This window comes from Nyctereutes procyonoides, unplaced genomic scaffold (genome assembly GCF_905146905.1).
Source record: "Nyctereutes procyonoides isolate TBG_1078 unplaced genomic scaffold, NYPRO_anot_genome, whole genome shotgun sequence".
Lineage (NCBI taxonomy): Eukaryota > Metazoa > Chordata > Mammalia > Carnivora > Canidae > Nyctereutes > Nyctereutes procyonoides.
In genome coordinates this window covers 11,722,748-11,741,548 of record NW_026575049.1, presented here as the reverse complement: position 1 = coordinate 11,741,548, position 18,801 = coordinate 11,722,748, and the positions used below count along the sequence as shown (strand labels likewise).

The 18,801-nt window shown below is 41.0% G+C and overlaps 1 protein-coding gene across 4 annotated transcripts in view; it reads right to left on the bottom strand.

Annotated features, from left to right (window-relative positions):
- The window catches only part of RAB3IP (RAB3A interacting protein), a 41,862-nt gene extending 23,738 nt beyond the window's left edge, over nt 1-18,124 (bottom strand). The window contains exons 1-3 of one of the 4 annotated variants that reach the window (XM_055328326.1): nt 18,000-18,124; nt 2,491-2,766; nt 1,356-1,614 (exon numbers count right to left, since the gene is read on the bottom strand). In XM_055328326.1, coding sequence (XP_055184301.1) covers nt 1,356-1,614; nt 2,491-2,741 — 510 coding nt within the window. In that variant the 5' untranslated portion in view covers nt 2,742-2,766; nt 18,000-18,124. Of the gene's footprint in view, nt 1-1,355; nt 1,615-2,490; nt 2,767-14,261; nt 14,283-16,292; nt 16,572-17,999 lie in introns of those variants that run through there. The other 3 variants (XM_055328325.1, XM_055328327.1, XM_055328328.1) reach the window with 3 other exon arrangements.
- Between the last annotated feature and the right edge of the window lie 677 nt (nt 18,125-18,801).

The window sequence follows — 18,801 nt, the reverse complement described above, 5'->3', positions numbered from 1 at the left end:
ACAAACAAAACAGTACAATTGCATATTTAAACTAAACCATATCAATATCACATTAAGTGTAAATGGTCTAAATATGCCAATTAAAAGGTAGAGATTACTGGAATGGATAAAAAAGCAAAACCTAACTCTGTATCACCTGCAAGAAACTCACTTTAAGGAACACAAAAATAGGTTAAAGATACAAGCTATGTGTATAGCTATTTTAGTTATTGGCCATTCACTGAAGCATTAATAAGGAGACATATATGCCAGGCATTGTATTGTATTATGCTAAGCACCAGGGATACAAAAATCAATGTTATACTCTTAAAAGTCTGGTAGCAAAGAGAGTGGGAATATATGTTTGTGAAATGACACTGACATGCTAAAAATTACACATAAAAAATGTCTTATCTTGTCAAGTTTCTAAACGTGAATGGGTCCATTTGATGTAAACTCTCAAGTTTATAGAGTTCATATTATTCCTTTATTGTATTTTTGACATCTGCAGTGTCTGAAGTTAGATACCTATTTCATTCCTGCTACTGATAATTTGTCTTGTCAGTCTTGTTAGATGTTTGTCAAAAACAATGTTTTGTTTTTGTTTTTTTTTTTAAAGATTCAGCACTTTGTTTCATTCATTTTCTCTAGTTTTTCTATCGTCAATTTCATTGATTTCTGCTCTTTATTACTTCTTTCTTTCTGTTTGATCTGATTTTACTATTTCTTTCCTAGGTTCTTAAAGTGAGAACTTAGATTGCTGATTTGACTCTTTTCCCTTTTCCTAATTATAATATTTGGTGCTATAAACTTTCCTCTGAAATGTAATTATAGTCACAGAAAAAGAGTAAGACATAGCCATAAAACTGGAAATAGCAGAAATTTTAAACATGATCAAATGGGAAATACAGCAAATTACCAAGAAAAGAAAATTCTCTAAGGTAAGATACAGAAAATATTCAAGCCCAGCTGAATGGGAAAGGTAATTATTACTAAACAATTCCTCAAAACAAAATGATTTGGATGAAATGACTTCAAGTGAAGGACCATAAAGTCAACCACACATAAGGGGAAAACCCACACATAGAACATAACCCACCAAATTTGCAGTAATGATACTGTAAGACAGGGAGCAAGCAACATAGGTGACACAAAAAAAAGTTTCAGATTCTCATTTTCCCAGTGAGTACTATCAGATGAGCTTTTTTACTACTCCACTAATTTCACAGATTCCTAGATGCTGCCCAACAGGAGCTGAGACTGTGCACATAGGAAAGTAAATGTGGCACTGCAATGATTTCATCTGAGTTGCCCCACTTCATGAATGTTAATTTCAAATACAAAACATGAAAGAATAAAGTATCTTTTCTGCTTACCCTCTGAGCTTTTGCAAGTTCTTCTTTTAATCTTTCATAGCCCTTTTCTCTGACTTCCAAAACAGATGGGCTTCGTAAACGGGACAGACTATCAGTACTCAACCCAAAAATATCATCGCTGCCATCACAAGCCTCTGTTATAGTTGCACCCTGTAAAAATTCCCTTTCTGCATTACAGTTGTCCTTTCTTGTAGTTAATTTAGTTAACCCAGTTGTGACTCCAGAGGTAGAACAAGGTGTTGGATCTGTAACATGGATGCTGTAAAGGAGAGTTCAGAAAACATCAGCATATGCTCACACAGATCTGGCATAAACACAAAGGTCTACAACTACACTATCCAATGTGACAGCCACCATGTTTAATGGCAAGAATTTAACATTTGACTTAAAAATTAATTATTATAAAAAATTAAAATCAAACTAAGACATTTCAAACCTCATAGCCACATGCAGCCAATGGCTATCACATTTTCATTATCACAGAAAGTTCTATTTGATAGTGTTACTTAAAAATCTTTATAAAAAACTGAATAAAAATCTTTATAAAAAATATTTATAAAGGAAAAAAAATAAAAATCTTTATTAAAAAATGAATTAAAATCTTTATAAAAGAAAAAAATGAATAAAAATCTTTATAAAAGAAAAAAACGAATGACAGTGTTACTCTAGAACAAGGGTCAGAAAATTAAATGCAGGCTAAATCCAGCCTGTTACCTCTTTTGCAAGACTCACAAGCCAAGATTCATTTTTACATTCTCAAATGGTTAAAAAAAAAAATCAAAATAATATTTTGTGGCATAGGAAAATAATATGAAACTCAAAATTCAGTGTCCATACATAAAGTTTTATTGGAGTTTATTCATTTACATACTGTGTAGCTATTTTCACACTTCAACAGCAGAGCTGCATAGCTACAACAGTGACTGTATGGCTGGCAAAGCCTAAAATATTTACTACCTGGCCCTTTACATAAATAAAGTTCACTGACCCTTGCTCTTTAACATTAACATGTATTGTTCCTTTTCATGGCCAAGCTTATTCAAATTTCCTGAAATAACAAAACTTAAGGTAACCAAGCAAATTGTCCATTTGTTTAACATAATACTCCAAAATAAGTATCTTGATGATCTCCTACCTGACACTAGATATTTCTGCACAATTTAAACGTCTCGGGGATGAATACACAGGTTGTGTGGGAAGATCAGAAACATCTAAGGCATTAGCCTGAAGAGGGGCAGAGCACAGAGCTGAAGGATGTGGCCGATAGATGACACTTGGTGAGGTAGTTTGCTCTTGAGTTCCTGATTCATACACACCAAGAAGGTCTGGAGAAGTAGGTGAAGCAAGGTTTACTTCATGGAAGCCTTCCAAGGGGTCATTAGCCATAGCAAAAGCCTCATCATAAGACAACCTATGTTAAAACAAAAAGTAGGCAGTTATTTTATAGTGACATTTAAAATTAAAACGTATAACTTAGAGAATGTGTTTAGGAGTCCATTATAAATTATAAACTTACAATAAAAGAGCAAAGAAAAAATACTGTAGTCATTTTAACATTTATTAACCTCAAAGTATAAACATTACAAAAGGCAAACAATCTGATTTGAACAAAACTTGAAAGTTATAGCTAATATGCTATTAAACTGAGTTAATTAATAAGTATGATGAAAAAGAAAAATTTGCTTGATTTTTAATTCTTCTATCATATGACACTGGTTAGAGTAAGAGAGGCAGTTAAAAATATGTATATATAGACATGCATGCTTGGAATGAGATATATTCGTTATCCTATACTGTTGACACTGAACAACACAGCAACTGGGGCATCAAATCCCCAGAGTCGAAAATCTACATATAATTTTTGATTCCCCCAAATCTTAACTACTGTTGGCCTCCTGTTGACCAGAAACCTTATCCAATAACAGTCACCTAACATATATTCTGTACTTATATGTATTATATACTATATTATTACAATAAAGCTAGAAGAAAATATTAAGGAAAATAAAATACACTTACAGTATTGTTTATCCAAACAAAATTAAAAATCCACATTTAAGTGGACCCATACAGTTCAAACCTATGTTGTCAGGTATCAATGGATAATTTCAAATTTAGGTATGAATTGCAGAGTTTTTATATACCTTTCACCCAAATTATGAAACTGTTAATATTTTGGGCCATTTGAGAATAGGTTTTAGACATGATGCCCATTACCACTTAATATCTCAATATATAAATCTTAAGTACAAGGACATTTTCCTGTCTAACCATAAAACCATCAAAATCAGGAAGTTAATGCTGATTAATACGACCATTCAATCAATAAGCCCCAGTCAAATTTCATAGAATGCCCCAATAATGGCTTTCTTTATAGGCCCCGGATCCAATTTAGGATAATGCGTTACGTTTCTCTAAGCCTTAAATTTCTCCTCTGAGGGATGAGAATGGGAATGACAACATTCTCTCCATTCTCCAGGGTGCTATAAGGATTAAGAGAATCCAAATAGAGTACTTAACACTGTGCTATGTACTTAGCACACAGTAGGACCTCAATAAACATTTGTTACCATAGCCATTAACAATAACATGTTTCTCCATAAGGAAAAAGTATTTCACATAACTACTCAATTACATCACCAAGTTTAAAAAGTGTACCACTCACATTTCTAACTTGAACAATGTAAATCTTATAAATCCTGTATTGATTTTCCACTGTCTACAGGATAAAGTCCAAATTTAACAGCCTGAAAATCAGTCTTCTATGATCTGAAGCCAACCCCACTTCTCAATTTTTTCCTTCCTACAATAAAACTGTGATAATCATGAGCAGTATCCTCCCAGAACTTACCCAAATTCCCAAACAAAAGCACCAATACAGCACCTACTTTCTTCATAAAATACAAAAAATTTTATTCATTAAACTGAAAAATTCTTTCATATCCTTAATAAAAAGAGTTTAAAATAAGACAGGTGGAGGATAAAAAGGCTGCAGTAAAGCAAAGAAGGAAGAAAGGTGACCTAATATTATATTCTCTCAAAAGTACAATTACAACATGTCATAAACCTTCAAGGGTATATACAATGAAAACTGTAACTACTAAACCTGTAACTGCCAAATTTCATATCCAATCAACATTTTCTTTGTTGTAGCAAATAGTTTCAGTCCTCAAAACAAAATTAATTCTTTTTTTCACCCAAAATATTCACTTGCAAAATGAAAGATCATATTAACCAGGAATTTAAAGTGTTTAACACTCAACTTACTATTTTTCATCCAAAAGAATATTCTTCATTCTTTATCGATAATACGCACATACACCAAACATCTAACCCTGAAAATTTCACTTTCACTTGAATATAGCTTACTAATAAATTCACTTTCAAGTAGATAATAGGTTTTCATTAAACTTTGACATTTTATCAGCAACTACTTGAGACTTCCTTTCGTCTACCCCCTATGCTTTTAATGCACATCTTTACACCTTACAAGTTCACTGAGTCATAGAATGTGAAAGCATTTGCGTTTCTGGAAATGCAAAATGGTACAAATCCTATGGAGGAAAATCTGGCAATATCTGTCAAAATGACATATTCATTAAACCTATGACCCAACATCCCCACTTTCAGGGCTTTATTCCAAAGATACACTAGCAAAATAAAAAAGAACAGATACACGCATAACACTAGCAACATCAGCAAAAGACTGACTACACAGTCTTGTTATTATAGCAAAAGACTGAATGAGCTAATGTACATCTTAATAATGAAGCACTAGACAGCTGTAAAAAGAAGTGAATAATATCTACATACTGCTACGAAGGGATCCTGAGGATATATCAACAAATTAAAAAACAAAATAAGTAACTACGCACAGAAGCTATCTTTTACCTGAGAGAAAATATAAATTTTTTAAAATACATATATATAACATACACATATAACTGTACATGTATGTACAATAGATGTATTACCAAGCATATGGACTTACATTTTAGAAGTGGAAGGATAAACCAAAAACTAATAGAAACAGGGAATCTATAGGAAGAGGAGATAACAGGCATGAAAGAGGACACAGGCATGAAAGCTAGACTTTTCCAAATGGACCTTGCCTTGTAGATACGAATTTGAACTTGGAACCATGTAAATGATAAAACAATACTAAAGTTTTAAAAAGAATCCCTAGGGATGCCCGGGTGGCTCAGCTGTTTGGCGCCTGCCTTCGGCCCAGGTCATGATCCTGGAGACCCAGGATCGAGTCCCACATCAGGCTCACTGAATGGAGCCTGCTTCTCTCTCTCTCTGCCTCTCTCTGTATCTCTCTGAATAAAATCATAAATACATAGATGATAGATAGATAGATAAATAGAAAGAATCCCTAAAAATAAAACAAATTTAGCTGTGTATTGAACAGTAGCTTAACATAAAAAAGAGCTAATATAAGTCGTCTTAAAACATAGACGTAAAAAAAAAAAACCATAGACGTGTACACACTTACTGAATACATTCACAAGATAAAAGAATATGAAGAAAGTTAACTATTTTCAGTAAGATTATTAATATTGCGGTTATGAAACTATTAATCTGAAGGAAATAAGTTATCATATGTAAATGTCCTTCAGAATTAAGATTTCCAGCATATGAGATACAAATATCAAATCAAAGAAGTAAAAACTCAAGTTCTAAATCTGAATCAATCAGGAAAAAAATAAAAGTCCACTAAAACAAAAAATTCCTAAATTTATCCACTGAGGTAGATAAAAACAACAGTAACCAACTCAGGAGTAATAAGTACCCTTGTGACCAGAGTAATATCATTTCCTACAAAAAAAGAACAAGGCCTCCTAAGAGAAATGGCTGATTTCCAGGCCAAGGGCAGTACCGTACAAAATGACCCTGGAACATCCTGTTACACCAGGGAGCAAGAGAGCTATCAAAGACTACTGGAGTGGTATCAAAAGGATTCCCACTAACCAAAGATAGGACAATCTGAACATCAAAAAGATACTATCTGTAAGGAACTGAAACAAAAATATTTTTAAATCCCTGAATTCATGATGATACTAAAAATAAAAACAAAATCTCATTAATCTCCTTTCATTGGTGCTAGGGAGCCAATTCATTATTTTGAAAACTGGTAAAATAAAAGAATCAGGTACAAGTAAGAACTAATAAGAATGGGGCGCCTGGGTGGCTCAGTGGTGGAGCATCTGCCTTCCTCTCAGGGCGTGACCCTGGAGTCCCAGGATGGAGTCCCACATCGGGCTCCCTGCATGGAGCCTGCTGCTCTCTCTGCCTGTGTCTCTGCCTCTCTATCTGTGTCTCTCATGAATAAAGAAAGAAAAATCTTTAAAAAAAAAAAAAAAAGAATAAGAAAGACAAAGCCCTTGGAAGGTCTTTTAGGCATGTCAAAGGTGTGAAAGCAAAACAAATATTGAGATTATAAATATGCTAAAATCTGAAGCAAAAGTAATGAAAATACAAATCTCAAAGAGAGGCAGGTTTGAATCCTGCTTCTGTCTGATTATTGGGCCAACCTGTGCCTAAGCTCTCTCATCTGGAAATCTGTGCCTGGGTTGTGTTGTTTTGTTTAGAGAGAGAGCGCAGCTGAGCGGGGTGGAGAGGGTGAAGGAAAATCCCACACTGGGCGCGGAGCCTGATGCAAGGCTCAACCTCCCACACTGACATCATGACCTGAGCTGAAATCAAGAGTCAAGTGCTTAACCAATTGAGCTACCCAGATGCCCCTGTGCCTGGGTTTTCTACCTTACATAACGACAAAGAAAAGAATTGCACATAACACTCAGGACAGCACCTCTGAGCAGTGCCTCGACCTACCATGTATTCATTCTGGAGGATACATTTACACTGTTTAAATTGAAGTCACTTCTGAAAAAGATTATAAGATTAAATTCAGTCCCTTTTTTCAAGCATACGCAATTTCCATAAAATGTAAGTTAGCTGGTATTGAGCCACCCATCACACTTATCTGAAAATCTTTTGCTCTTTAAAATATAAGGAAGCTTTAAGATTTATTTCATATTTGAAGTTTTCATATGAGAAAAAACTGCTATTTTTAAGCAGTAGTATTCTTTGCATCAAGTAATGAAGAATTCAAAGAATTTAATTTCTTTTGGAGATTATCCCAATTCATAAACTAAACCTGTTAAGGATCACTACCAATGTGTGAAAAAGTTGACCACATTAAATTCTTATGGCTGAATTACCAACACAGTCTATCTGCCTTTATTATTACTGAATTCTAAGCAATAAAGCTGACATCAAGTCATAAGGAAAAGTTGACCAAAACAATTTACTTCTGATTACCCATATGAATTTCATGTTATTTCTTCTTCCAAGAAGTATCATCCTAGCAAAAATAGCAGCCAGTATGTGCTGAAAGTTAACTATGTGTCAGATACTGTTGGTAAGAATTTCACATGTATTAGCTCATTTAATCAATGAATGCCTAGGAAAAAATCCTAACGTCATAAAAAAATTTTTCTAATTACAGTGAATTTTCTAATTGAAAATAAGAGGCATCCAATAAGAGGCATCCTTAGGATAACTCAAGGAATTAAGATGAATTGCTGGTACAATATTTCAGTTAAAAACTGAAACACTTGGATAAAATGAATACGCGTACGTAATTTAAATGAAATCAAGAAACTCAATTTATATTAGTTCAAAAGAACAAATAAAATCTGTTTTCTCACAAAAAGCACATTCCCCTCATTTGACTTACTTAACAAGCAAGAAACAAAGTATCTACTTCTGGGGGGGGGGAAGCACTTTTAAGCTGTACCCTTAATCTTTTTCCCTATAAATTTAATATCTGAAAATTAAATAATTTTAATTCTGTATTTACTAAAATTCCTCCAAGCACATGCTTTGAAAGCAAAACATTTCCAACACAGGAGGTTACACGTATGACAGCAAAACAGAAACACCAGTACCTGAAGAAAGCTAAGGTTTTAGTTTTGACCAGTCTCTACTTATACCTGCAAACTTGGACAGGCCATTAAACTTCTCTGAGCCCAAATATCTTCACCTATGTAGTGACTGAATTGGCCCCCAAGATCCTGATTGTAAGATGATGAGTGTATCTGTGTGTCAGAAGGAAGATCAGGGTCTGACTTCCCAATGGGAAGAATTAACCAGTATTCCCTACCTCACCAAAAAACTTGTACTCTGGAACTAGACTCAGGTCCTAGCCTTACTGGTTACTGACAATGTGACCTCAGAGCTCTAAATTCCTCACCTGAAAAATGTGGATAATAACTGTACTTATCTCAAAAAGTTTCTGAGAATTAACCCAGACAATACTCATCAAGGGATTAGCACCATAGCTGCCACTGACCAATTAAAATTAGTTATTACTAATTATAATAATCTCTAAGGTATTTTCTAATAATGGCCAAATATTCTTTCACACTATCTCTGCACAAACATCATCATCAAAGAGAAGAAGAAAAAAAAAAAAGGTGTTTTTTTTTTTTTTTGGCTTAAAAATATTGTTAAAATTAGAAGTGTGGGTTGCCTGTGTAGCTCAGTGGTTGAGTATCTGCATTGGGCTTAGGTCATGATCCCAGGGTCCTGGGATCGAGTCCCACATCAGGCTTCCCGCAGGGAGCCTGCTTCTCCCTCTGCCTGTGTTTCTGCCTCTCTCTGTGTGTCTCTCATGAATAAATTATTTAAAAGTAAATTAAATCATAAGCGTATTGTTCTAAATGCTCTTCCTCAACAAAGCACCTATATGTGATACTGCATATATATACACACACACTGTATATAACATACATAGATGTTTACATATGTGTTATTTTCCTCTTTCAATTTATTGACAGACTGCTGGAGGATGGAAGGCAGGGCAGAAGGTCCAGATGCTTTTATTAATTCCCAAATGACTTAATTTCACATGAATTACAGAAGAAACAGCTTCTGTAACTAAAAATTAGACTGCCATTAGTGTATAATGAATTGGAGTGTTACAAATTCCATCTATTCATTCACTTTCTTAAAAACCATTAACGTTTAAAACATATTTAACAAATATTTTTTATTTAACAAATATATGCACCATATATTAGTGCACCTGAAATAAAATTTTCTATCAATTGTGTTTATTCTACATAGAACGGAAGAATGATTGTCAGCTTCAATCCTCAGGGCAAATGCTGGCACCAAGTTCTAAGAATGGCACTACAAAAATGGACTAAAGAGATGGTGCACAGCCTGCTGCGAGCCACTAAATGATTACCCTGAGGGCTGTGGGGGAATGGAATGTTTCAAGCAGAAGTAAAATATAAGCTAGATTTTAAATGCTGAGTAGGAGTCCAATAGATGGACAAGGCAATAAAACAGGACAGTCAGGGAATAACGGTTTGGCACTAATAAACTAACAAAGGAGAGAGTGACAAAATCAGGCTGGAGAAGCAAACATGTGACAGATCATTAAAAGCTTCATTTAACATGGAAAATGCGTAGTTTATCCTGAAGAGACGGTGAGATCTACATTTGAGCAAGTGCTGTGATGGAGTCATTAGGAAAAAATGACTCCCAAGGCAGTGAGGACTTTTAACTAGAGAGGAGAGACTAGAGGCAATTGGTTAAGACGTTATTGCAACAGGCTCGCCAAGAGGTTATAAAGGTCTGATCAAGGTCATACTTTGAGATGGAAGGGATGGAGGTGCACATATACATATATAAACACACAAGAGTGTGACCTACATTTACACATACACACACATTCTGCATGTATGACATACACACATATACATTATTCCAGTTATTCCTCGCAGCATCCTTTGAACTGGCTCTTATCTCTTTTTTACAGAAAAAGAAACCGGTTTGGAAAAGGTAATTTTGTCAAAGTCAAATGGTCAGTAAATAATGGCTAGGATTCTAACCCTGCTGTGTGTCATTCTGAAGTGTGTACTGCACCCAAGAACCACTTAAAAGGCAAAACTGATTGTGGGGTGGAGAGGCAGGATTCAGATAAAGGGTAGATCAAGACAGAGGCTCACTAGGGCAGGTCTCACTCCACGAACCATAAATGAGTGAACAGCAATCCGTTCTCTAGTAATCTAATGTACAGTACTCTAGTAATCTAAATAGAGTACTGTTTAATCTCTGAACCCCTGTCTTACTTCCAGAAAGGGAAAACTAAAGTTTCTCTAGCACATGGCTACTGAAATGAGCATTCACTATTGCTTTATCTTCTTTTTTCCTATATTCTCGTTGCTATCATCGTTTCCTGCTCTATTTTGCCATTTTGTGGGATTTAAAATACTAATTCAGCCTCTTATAGAACTTGGAGGAGGGGAGGAAAGCATATAAATAAAAATAAACAGATGCTTGATTATTGCGGTCTTACCCTTAAATATTCAAAAAAGCTTGGATATTTGATACTAAAGAACTGTTAATTTTTAAAAGTGTGTAAGAGTATTGTAACTACTCTTCATTGTTTAAAAAACATATTGAAGTATTTACAGATGAAAGTGTACAATGCCTAGAATTTGCTCAAAATAATACAAGAAGGGGAGAAGTAGATAGGACAGGACTTACCCTGTTCGCTGACTCCTGGGCTAAATGAAAGGAACTTTGAGGTTCATTACATTTTTGCATCTACTTATTTTATTTGAAATTCTCCATAATTAAACAGCTTTAAAACTTATTCAAATACTGTATTAACAAAGGGGAAAAATATATGTGTGGTATTTACATATATAAATAATTTTCCCATTAATATTCACCATAATTTTAAAGTCAGCTTCCCAAACATTTTAGTAGTAACAGTAACAAAAAAGCACATTTCTATTTTAAGAAGCACTCTATGTTGATAAGTGTAAATTTAATTAATAACTGAAGGGAAAAATTGGATGGTCAATCAAGCTACACAATCTTCCCACTCTTATTAAAACAGATCACAAATTAAGTTCCATTTACGAATTTACAGGATGCAAATGCACAACCTGACATATTTAGAGATGCTAGTTATTGCAAATCCTTACATTAAGGGTTTTCAAAAGGAACCCTCTTACACTGTTGGTGGGAATGTGAACTGGTGCAGCCACTCTGGAAAACTGTGTGGAGGTTCCTCAAAGAGTTAAAAATAGACCTGCCCTACGACCCAGCAATTGCACTGTTGGGGATTTACCCCAGAGATTCAGATGCAATGAAACGCCGGGACACCTGCACCCCGATGTTTCTAGCAGCAATGTCCACAATAGCCAAAGTGTTGAAGGAGCCTCAGTGTCCATCGAAAGATGAATGGATAAAGAAGCTGTGGTCTATGTATACAATGGAATATTACTCAGCCATTAGAAACGACAAATACCCACCATTTGCTTCAACGTGGATGGAACTGGAGGGTATTATGCTGAGTGAAGTAAGTCAATCGGAGAAAGACAAACAGTGTATGTTCTCATTCATTTGGGGAATATGAATAATAGTGAAGGGGAATATAAGGGAAGGGAGAAGAAATGTGTGGGAAATATCAGAAAGGGAGACAGAACATAATGACTCCTAACTCTGGGAAATGAACTAGGGGTGGTGGAAGGGGAGGAGGGCGGGGGGTGGGGGTGAATGGGTGACAGGCACTGAGGGGGACACTTGACGGGATGAGCACTGGGTGTTATTCTGTATGTTGGTAAATTGAACACCAATAAAAAATTAATTTATTAAAAAAAATTAAGGGGTTTCAGAAAATGCTCAGAACTTAGCAACTGGCTTATGAATATTGTATTTACAAATCCTTGGAACAGAAATATTAAAAAATAATGCTTTCCAAGTTTCTTTTTCCTAATAGTGGAAACCTTCTTATTTTACATGTGCAAGAATATATGTCAACATTCAGCTGGCACTGAGATGTATGTTGACTGGATTAAAAAAAAAAGCAATAAAAGTCTTTAGAGAGGGAATGAATAGCAAAGCAGAAAGAGTAGAGTGATTCCAGGCTACCTTTGTTTCAAAAATCGATGGCAAAACAGTTAAGTTCCTTGAAAGAGTATAAAGACTACATAAACTGAGTTTGTAAAAAGTTTGGGGCACCCTGAGCATTTTATCAAAGTTGTTTCAGAAAACCTTTCTAGATCAGGTTCTGTCATTAACTAGCTGTGTAAACTTGCACAAGTCACTTAATTTCTCTGGGCCTCAGTTTCAACATCTATAAATGGGTGGTATTACCTCCCGTGCCTATATCTGAAAAAAAATCAAATGGCTTACCTGTCAGTGTAAAAATGTTGCAGAGATTGCAAAGCACAATACAAACACGTGCTATCTATAAAGATATAAGAAGGGGACGCCTGGGAGGCTCAGCAGTGGAGCGCCTGCCTTCGACCCAGGGCGTGATCCTGGAGACCTGGATCGAGTCCCGCATCGGGCTCCCTGGGTGGAGCCTGCTTCTCCCTCAGCCTGTGTCTCTGCCTCTGTCTCTCTCATGAATAAATTAAAAAAAAAAAAAGGATCTAAGAAGGAATACAGGAAAGAGAAAATCACAAGAGCATACTAAGAGTTTTGTCTTACAACCACAAGGGATCCTATTTATCTGACATAAAAAGGAAAACAAGTTTTCTCCTGACATATAGAGTTCAAATGTAATTCTCTTCCTATAAAAAATTAATGCATTTTTACTTTTCTGAAAAAAAGTAATTTACTTTTTCTGAATTTATTTTGGTTGTTTTTTTTTATTTTACCCTGACCTCTCAACCAGATGCTCCCAAACACTCACTACTACTATCTGGGCACATCAAATTACCATTCACTTATTTAATTAATTCATAGCAAAAAAAAAAAAATAATTCTTAGCATCGTATGCTCTTTTAAGCTTCTAAGTTACTCTCACATACTTGCACAGAGTTTCTTTATACCAGACGACAGTTCACGTGTGTAGACTTCTATCCACCCCATTACGTACGCTTCTGTTTACAACCCTGCTAACCATAAGAAATAAGTCCTCTACAAACTTGAACTATTTCAATAATTTCCATTCATTTCCTCTGAGTAATCTCAGCGTATGGCTACAGCTTTCTAATTTTCTGATGCCCATACTCTAAGATAAATCAAGATGACTTTTTCACCTTTTTCTAACCATGACTAGATACAATTCAAGCTTATAAAAACTACCTCATTTAGTTGTTAAGTTGAAAAGGAAAGCAGAGGGGAAAACAGCAAATTCATGCTACCTGCTGGAAGTATATCCCTCCCCTCCTTCCCTTAGTCCCTGCGGATTCTTACTCCGCACATACTTCCGTTACTCCTGCTAGATCAACCTCAGTGCATCCTGACATTCTTCCACTGACGCGCATCACCAAACACAGCCCAGTACCTCCGGGTTCCAGGCCCAGTGCTAAAGTGGTAACACGGAGTAGGATGACTTAGGCCCTGCCTTCAAGGCACCTGTACACTAGAGACAGAGAACTCACTGTCAACAAACATTAGAAGACTATATGACTGCCAAAACTAATAAAAGAAAAGCATGTATTCCGTACTCTGGAAGCATAAAAAAGAGAGAGAGAGAGAGAAAAAAAAAAAAAGAAATACTACCTGGCAAAGCTAAGGAGAACAGGAGAAATTAGCTAGTAAGGAGTTTTCAAAAGCTCAGATATTTTATTTTTAAAATACCCAGGAGAATTGAAGTATTTAATTTAGGAACCAACTTACTACCCTTTAGTGAACTACACACCTGAACTGAAACTTTATGTGAATAAAGCTTTACACTTGAAAAAGTGTACTCCCTCCGAATATCCTGAAAGTTTTCCCTCATTACCTTAACGTGCACTATCTGCCCACAACTCATCCTTCCTCCCCACTCTCCAACTGTTTCTAATGCTTTGTCTTGTTTGGCACTCCTTAAAATGTCAACAGGTACTGTGAAACAGGACTTCTAAATTCTGAGAAACTTACAAAACACATGAGAGTGATTATAAGGCCTGCCTTCTGGGCTCCATGAATCCTTTCCTTTCACTTCTCACTGTGACTTGCAGAGTAGATAGATGCTCAATGAAGATCTCATTTACAAATCTCTGGTGACACATCAAGAATTACTTATTATACTAATATTAAGTATCTCATAAAAGCTTAATTAAAAGCAATTCAGTGTTACAATCTACGCATGAAGTAGTAGGGTGTAGCGTTAAGAGCATGGACATTAAACACAAACTGCCTGACTTTTCTAATCCAGTCCTGTCGCTTCATTAGCCGTGTGACCTTAAAGCAAGCTACGTTAACTTCCCAGTGTCTCAGTCTTCTCAACTATAAAGTGGAACAAAGCATTAGCTAACTCCCAAGTCACTACGAGAGTCAATGACTGGGGATAGTGCTTAGACCAGAATCTGACACCCGGTAAGCTATAAGCTCAATAGCAGGAGAAGCAGTAGCGGTAGCACCATCACCAGAAAACCTGGATGCTTTTAAATTAGAAATACAAATGACAATAACACCTTTCATCAGCTGTCTCCTTAAACTATAAAGCTCTTCTACAGAAGATGTAGAAAGGAATGGAAGGAGCAAGCGTGTTAAGAGTTCCGTTTAGGGCAGCCATACTCATATTTCAATCCCAGCTTTGCCATTAATCATCTATACAACCACGGACAACTAAGTACCACAGGCAAGTTATTTTACCTGAGCCTCAATTTCCTGATCTGTAAAATGTGATAATACCACCTATATCCCAGGAATTCGAGACCAAAAGAGTCAAGGTACCTAGGACACAGTGTATGGCCCACTACCAAGCTAGTATTTGCTCCTTTCCCCTATCCCCCACATCTCACGTGGAGTACTCATTTAATTTGCATCCCCCCATTAAAACGTTCCTATTAGTCTGAATCATGTTAAAAACAGTCGAAAACTGGCAGTCACATGGTTTGACCTAATACTCTATCCACTTACAAATGGAGAAAATAAGCTTAGGGAGGTTATACGATTTACTGAAGATCACATGCACAGTAAGTAATGGAAATAAAACTTCAAAACAGATTAATAGTTTTTCATTTCGCTAGCTAACTGATGGTTTAGTCAGTCCCACCGAGAAGAGGGGGGAAAAAATGCACTAACTACAATAATAGATGCAAAACTATTGTGAACTACAAGTTTTTGCTCTGCTATATTAAACATTGCTGGGGATCTAGATTTCTAAGAAACTTTCCATTATAAAAATTATTTGTGGAATACCTGTGTGTGTCGTGGGGAACTGAGGGTTTAAAAAAAGTTACAGGAAAAAAAAATACTAAAGGAAGCTTATGCATAACTATACTAATTCAAAAAGCACAGTATATCTAATTAGAAACCCCACAAATTGCCAAACAAGTATCTAACCTGGTAAAAGGTTAGAGGTATTCAATATCACAGTTGAATTGTTGGCCAAACACACAAGGAGGAGTTATAGTGAAGTGTTCCTCTTTGGTTAATGAATGTATGAACTAATACATTAACTTTAGAGGAAAATGAAAAAAAAAAATTCAAAGGCTTTTCTTCCAGTAATAAGGAATACGCTACTGTAGTAAAATAGTAGGAACTGCTACAGTAACTTCTATAAATTCCACAAGGGCTTTAGGATTAAATCCCATAAACAACAGCTGAGATTCAATGTCTGTCCACACATGGAAAGCCCTATTAAAATGCACAGTACTAGTAAATAAATAACAAACGTTAACAGAACAAGGCCCCATAAAACTGGTGGAATATTTAACAGTGTCAAATATTTACTATGACCGGTCTACAAATCTATTCTGCCTCTTTTCCCTTTGTCACTCACCTTTAAAAAAAAAAAAAAAAAAAACCAACCGTATGAACAACAAAGTAAGAATGAGGATAAGGAACAGAACCCGGGTCTTCCGATCAATTTACAACAGGACAGTTTTAATCCGCTTATCGGTCTCCTTAATTATGCAATCATTCCACGGCAAAAGATCACATGGCTTTTTTTTTTTTTCCTACCCTGAAAGGAAGGGGCTGGAGCGGGAAAGAGGAGCGTGAAACAGGTGGCCTCGGGATACGCAGTCCTTCCACGAACCTACACCGGCTGCGGCTGCGGGGTCCGCACGGGGTACCCCGCATTCCCCGGCCGCAAGCCCTTGCCCCCGAGCCAGGCAGGTCTGCTTCCTTAATCCCATAACTGGCACCTCTTCGCGCGCCGCGGAGTCCACCTGGCATCGTCACTTGCCCAGTCCACCGGCGCTGGCCGGCCCCGCCGACACCTGCCGACACCTGCCGACACCTGCCCACCGTGACCCCTACGCCCCGGCCCCGCGCGTCGCTCGTCCCTCCGGGGGGGACTCCGCGGCCAGGCCCACGGCTTCAGCGCGCCCCAGGTCCCGCGCCGCGGGGTCCCCCCCTGTTCGGGCGCTCTCTCGGGACCCGCCCCCCCGTGACCCCCCCCCCGCGACCGCGAGCCCCCCATCCCCGCCCCAGGTCCCGCCCCCCGCGGGGTCCCCCCCCGTTCGGGCGCTCTCTCGGGACCCGCCCCCCCGTGACCCCCCCCCGCGACCGCGAGCCCCCCATCCCCGCCCCAGGTCCCGCCCCCCGCGGGGTCCCCCCGTTCGGGCGCTCTCTCGGGACCCGCCCCCCCGTGACCCCCCCCCCGCGACCGCGAGCCCCCCATCCCCGCCCCAGGTCCCGCCCCCCGCGGGGTCCCCCCGTTCGGGCGCTCTCTCGGGACCCGCCCCCCCGTGACCCCCCCCCGCGACCGCGAGCCCCCCATCCCCGCCCCAGGTCCCGCCCCCCGCGGGGTCCCCCCGTTCGGGCGCTCTCTCGGGACCCGCCCCCCCGTGACCCCCCTCGGACCGCGAGCCCCCCATCCCCGCCCCAGGTCCCGCGCCGCGGGGTCCCCCCCTGTTCGGGCGCTCTCTCGGGACCCGCACCCCCGTGACCCCCCCCGCGACCGCGAGCCCCCCATCCCCGCCCCAGGTCCCGCCCCCCGCGGGGTCCCGCCCCCCGCGGGGTCCCCCCTGTTCGGGCGCTCTCTCGGGACCCGCCCCCCCGTGACACCCCCGCGACCGCGAGCCCCCCATCCCCGCCCCCCGCGGGGTCCCCCCCTGTTCGGGCGCTCTCTCGGGACCCGTCCCCCCGTGACACCCCCGCGACCGCGAGGCCCCCATCCCCGCCCCCCACGGGGTCCCCCCCTGTTCGGGAGCTCTCTCGGGACCCGCCCCCCCGTGACACCCCCGCGACCGCGAGCCCCCCATCCCCGCCCCAGGTCCCGCCCCCCGCGGGGTCCCCCCCTGTTCGGGCGCTCTCTCGGGACCCGCCCCCCCGTGACCCCCCCCCCGCGACCGCGAGCCCCCCATCCCCGCCCCAGGCCCCGCCCCCGGTCCCCACCTGTTCGCGCGCTCCCTCGGAACACCCCCCCCCCCCCCCCCCCCGCTCCGAGCCGCGCGCGCCGGGCCGACAGGTACCCCGGGCTCCGGGTCGCGGCCGCGCAGTTAATGAGTAACGCGGCCGGGGCCGGGGGAGGAGCTGCCGCCACCCGCCGCCCCAGACACCCCGAGGCGCCGAGCCCGCCGCCGCCGCCCGCCGGGTCCCCGCCCCCACCTGCACCTGCACCTGCGCGGCCGCCGCTCGGGGCTCGCGGGCTGGAGGCGGGCGCCGCGGGGGTGGGGGGCGGTGCTCCGCGCCCGGGCCTCTGCCTCCCGCGGCTGCACTCACCTGACGAAACCACCGGGGCCGCTGCCCGCGCCCAGCGGAGCGCTCCGCGCGGTACCGAGCGCGCCCGGGAGCCGCGCCGAGGGCACAGGGCGGCCGGCAGACGCCGCTACACGCTCGGCCGCGGCGGGCGCACTGCGCCGGGGGCCGCCGGGGGAGCGCAGGACTGCGCCTGCGCGGGGGGCGGGGCCGGGCGCCGGGAGCGGCCGGGGGCGGGGCCGGGGCGGGGCCCGCGGGGGCGGGAGGAGCCGGCGCGCTCCGGCGCCCCCTGGCGCCAGGCGGGGTCTTCGCAGGGGCCGGGGCACGCGGCAGGTGCCTGGGCGGGAGGTTGTCGTGGGAACGGGACTCGCGGCGCGGGGCGGGGGCGCCCTGGGCTCGGCAGGCGGCGCGAGTGGGGGGCCGCGAGCACAACCTGCAACTCGCCGTCCACGCGTACCTTACCCTGTGCAGGGGGCGCGGGGGGGGCTGCGACTGGGGTGGGACACACCAGATTCCATCCTTTGCACAGCGCCTAGAGCATTCGAGAATGTCCCTTCTGTGCCCGCCTTCTCTCATCTTTTGGGTCAACTTTTTTTTTTTTTTTTTTTTTTAGACCAAACTTCCACCCCCTTTGAGTTCTCCAGATAGGAAAAGTGAAAATACAGCACGGAATTCCCAAACTCGGATCCAAAAGGGGCGATCACCGTTTATGTCTCTAGGTTTAGCAAAAGACGTGCAATTTATGGGACAGACATTGAATTGGGCCATCATTATAAATATTGATCACATCGGTTAGAGGCAATGAAGAGGAGTAGATTAGGACCAC